This window comes from Cariama cristata, unplaced genomic scaffold, assembly GCF_000690535.1.
Source record: "Cariama cristata isolate BGI_N322 unplaced genomic scaffold, ASM69053v1 scaffold12522, whole genome shotgun sequence".
NCBI classification, from domain to species: domain Eukaryota; kingdom Metazoa; phylum Chordata; class Aves; order Cariamiformes; family Cariamidae; genus Cariama; species Cariama cristata.
Genome location: NW_009602164.1, coordinates 10,862 through 14,984, shown reverse-complemented (window position 1 = coordinate 14,984; position 4,123 = coordinate 10,862). Strand labels below are relative to the sequence as shown.

The 4,123-nt window shown below is 33.7% G+C and overlaps 1 protein-coding gene across 1 annotated transcript in view; it reads left to right on the top strand.

Moving 5' to 3' along the window:
- Nucleotides 1–77: 77 nt before the first annotated feature.
- Nucleotides 78–4,123, top strand: part of NCAPG (non-SMC condensin I complex, subunit G) — a gene marked incomplete at its 5' end in the record, with an annotated part of 12,760 nt that continues 8,714 nt past the window's right edge. Inside the window, 5 exons of the mRNA XM_009694638.1 lie at nt 78–218; nt 1,186–1,309; nt 2,677–2,766; nt 2,929–3,108; nt 3,565–3,675. Of these exons, the coding sequence (XP_009692940.1) occupies nt 78–218; nt 1,186–1,309; nt 2,677–2,766; nt 2,929–3,108; nt 3,565–3,675 (646 nt within the window). The remainder of the gene's footprint in view (nt 219–1,185; nt 1,310–2,676; nt 2,767–2,928; nt 3,109–3,564; nt 3,676–4,123) is intronic.

The window sequence follows — 4,123 nt, the reverse complement described above, 5'->3', positions numbered from 1 at the left end:
GGTTGTTTGGGTTTTGTGTTTTTTTTTTTCCCAACATTGATTCTGAATGTCATTATATCTGTTTTATTTGGATTCAGTTACCTTCAAAATATGCCAGTTCTTAATGAAGAACAAAGAGAAGACTTCACTTGTTTTGACAACCTGATGACAAAAGAATTTATAGGCCAGCAACTGATTCTTATCATAGGCTGCATGGATACCATGGAAGAGGGAGGAAGGTAAACTTAAATATAAAATCTGTGTTATTAAGCTTATGGCACTTGTGCCTGTGGACAGGCATGGAGTCTGCGTTGGGAAAATAACCTATCGAACGGACAAAATATAGTTCTAATGCTAGCTGGAAAAAAAGTTGCAGTTTCTCTAATGGAATTGTTCCCCAAAGTGTGCCAAATATCATCTGCTTATTTTTATGGAAAAATGAGTTTTAATGCTGATAGAACATTGTTTGGGGAGAACAAATTCAGTTGTTTTCATAATGTATTCTTGATATTATGAATGTACAAGACTGTTCATTTGGAACATTGTATATTTAAAAAAAAAAGGGTAACTTCTCAGCTGATGACTTGTAGTAAGTAGCCTGTGTGTTTCTTAGTTTTTTGAGCCCATCTGCTAAGGCCTGAAAGGTTACAGATGTTTTAGATGCCAAGCTGAATTGGACTGTGTTAACTGAGTCATTCCTATAATTTAGACAACCTTTTGATGTGAAATAAGAGTGAATAAATTTGGAAGTTCCTACCATCACAGACATTTTATGAAAAATTGCAGTTATGATAGTACAAACACAGCAACAATTTCAAACTCTGTGGAATGCATTATATGTATGCCAGACTGGCAAGATAGTTTAATGTATAATTTTATTTTGTTTTTAGCTACCAGCCAGATAATTTCTATGAAAGCATTCTACAGTATTGATACCCTGACTGTTTTCTGCTGGTATGACCTTTCATTGGACAGTAGTGACACCTGATTAAAAAATTCAGCTTTTTGTAATCAAGAGAAATAGGTAAAATCAGGAAAAGACAAACGTTGCTAAGTAAGAAAATATATTCAGCAGCTAATATAACTATAGAGAAGTTTCTCTTATGTGTTCTAAAGCCTTCATCACACTAACTCAAAGTGGGTAAAATATTAACTCTTATGTCTTCCTTTTTTTTTGTGTGTGTTTTTTTTTCCTCTTTAATGCAGAAAGCATCTGTTAGTTACTTTACAAAAGATTCTCATTCTACCTACAACTTCAACAGCTCTTATATCTCTGCTTGTGGAAAGATTACTCAGTATCATTAAAGATGATGACAGAAGGATTCAAATTGTAAGTAATTCTAAAGGCTTATTGTTTTCTAGGCTCTGCCTCCCCCTATATATCAAACAGCCTTTATGAAGCATTGTAACAGAAATATCAGGAGTTTAACATATTTTTAGTTTGGAAAAACATTTATGTCCCACCCACCTCACTCCCTTTTCTTTTTTTTTTTTGGTGTTTTTTTGTGTAGCTGCATTTTATGGTTGTCTAAAGATCTTTATCTTTAGAGATTTGGCTGGTGGTGTAAATGCAATCCTCAAATTAGGAAAGTATTATACTTTGGCAGCTTGTTTCAGAATCCTTTGTCGTATTAGATCGAAACAGTTTTGACTAAAACATTCGAAGTGAGGATAGTGTACACTTCCAGGTTTCAAATTTCTCTTCCCTCCTTTTAGCCGGGATAGGTACTAAAAATACTTATAAGAAAAAACTTTATATAGTAATGCCTTTATATACAGTGTAAGTATTTAAACTTAACTCCTGAAAAATAGACCCTTGGTTTTGCTCAAATATTTCAAATGAACCCTGGAACTAAGGAGAGACTGCTTTTGGAAAACCTCAATCCAGCAGGCAAAGCTAGGATATAGGTTTGTTACATGATTACAATGGAAGAACTATGGTAATCTTAGCATTCTAGTACAATAATAATAGTAAATGTGTACATTTCTGTTATTCTAGTGAAATACACTGCTTCAATACATTCTGTTGATTTGGTACAGCTTGAGAGGAAGTTACAGTTCAACTGAGGTGATCTGTTACAAGATAGATCAAATGAAGACTATCCTGTCTCATTCAGTCTTTAGTTTTCCTTGTGTTTCATCTCTTTTTTTTTTTTTTTAAATTAACGTAATGGATCTGGCTTCAAAGAAAACCCCTAACCGAATGAAAGAGACTCAGCCTAGTTCTGCTTCTAGTTCTATGCATGTATTTTACTTGAAATTAAATTACTTACATGGCTTCTTATACTACGTATGGTGGTTTATAGACCTTTAAACGATCATGTTCTTAGTTGTGTTTTGATTGAAATAGTAACAGATGAAAAACCTTACTCTCATTAGCAGTAATTCTTTTTAAAGCACATGTTCAGATCTAGAGGAGACGGTGCCTGTGCGCTGTTGGCATAGAAACATCATGGATATACAGTCTTCTATTTTCTTGCTTACTTAGCTAAATGGTAGAAAACACTAGACTTTTGTGGTTTGACTATGTATTGGTAAACTAAGGATTTATTTGCAGTGAATTAGCTGTTAAAGGAAACTGCACAGATGTTCAGTACTTTTTCAGAAGGATTTTTTTTAAATTTGGAGAAGTTAAATTATTAGTATCTGACATCTGAGCTGAAATTAATGTGACTAATATACTGTTTGTAACAATAGATTGCAGAAATTATATCAGAAGTTCGTGAGCCGCTTGTTACAGTCGACCAGCCTGTTGATGTTGGTGAAATAAGAAAGCGTGAGCTGAAGGTAAGCAGATTTTAGTTAACAAGAAAAGTATTTTTTTAGCGTATCCATCTAATAAAAGTTTTATATGATAGTGTGTTATTGGCTACTGTCAATACTGTATTGTTGGCTAATACCACAAAGGTTATGATATTACATTAATTTTCTTTTTACTTTGTATTTCAGTTGGCTGAAATAAAAGTGAAACTTTTTGAAGCAAAAGAAGCTTTGGAAGAATGCATTAGTCTGCAGGATTTTAATAGAGCATCAGCATTAAAAGAGGAAATAACTGAGTTGGAACACAGAAAAAATGATCTGATAAAAGAAGCAGAGCAACCTGAAATTAAAGAAATGCGTGTGGAGAAGGTCTCTTCCCTTCCTGTGTTCCCAAGTGCTGGTTATGTTTTGACATTTATTCATAGTTTTAAAAGAAAGTGTAGTTTGGCCTTGTATTATCTAAATTTTTAAAATTAAAATTTAACATTTATGGTATTAGTATTCTCCTTCTGCATGTATAGAAGCTAATGGTATGCTGTAGCAAAAAATGATTTGCAGTTAAACTGCTCTCTTGTCCTTGAGTAACTAAAGAATTCTAAAAGGGTCTTGTTTTTACTGGTTTTACTCCTAACTAACTGAAAACATAAACCTGAATCTCTTTTCATCATAGACAGATTTTGATTAATATTCTTGAAGAACAAATGTGTAGTAGACAGGAAATGTTTATTTAGGTAGGGAAAAATTATGATTAATGTCCTCATTCTCCTTATCACAGCCACCACTTGTATTAATAATTGTTTTCTCTTTTCCCTGACCCACTTGAAGAATGATCCTGAAACGCTGTTGAAGTGTCTGATGATGTGTTATGAGCTTCTGAAGATTATGTCCCTTTCTAAAGGAATTGATCCAACCATTAATGAAATCATTGAATCTCTGGTATGTAGGAAAAAATACTGTTTACATGATAATAAAGATGGATACATCATAGCTGGCCCTTAGGTGCTGGCAGGATGGTTTGTGATTATTTCGCAATCACTTTGCTGTATCTGTAGTGCTGTGTCTGGTGCTTTTAAGCCTTCCAGAATGTAGGGTTTTGGAGGTGCAGTCCAGATACGCTGCTCTGAGCTCCTTTGCCAGAACTGGTTGTGGCAGAGAGATACTGAAATAAAATAAAAGAGGAATATGGTAAATATTTGACTAATGTATGACAGTGTTGGACAGTGCTGAATGTTATACTGTGCCAAGTGTGGTGCTTAGGCATCTGCTTACTATCCTTGCTGGTACTTTAATTACTTGGATTTTTCTATCAGCCAAAGTTAATGAGATCTCTAATAGAAAACCTTAAGATTTGAAATTTTTTTTTGGTAGTTAAAAGATTTTCATC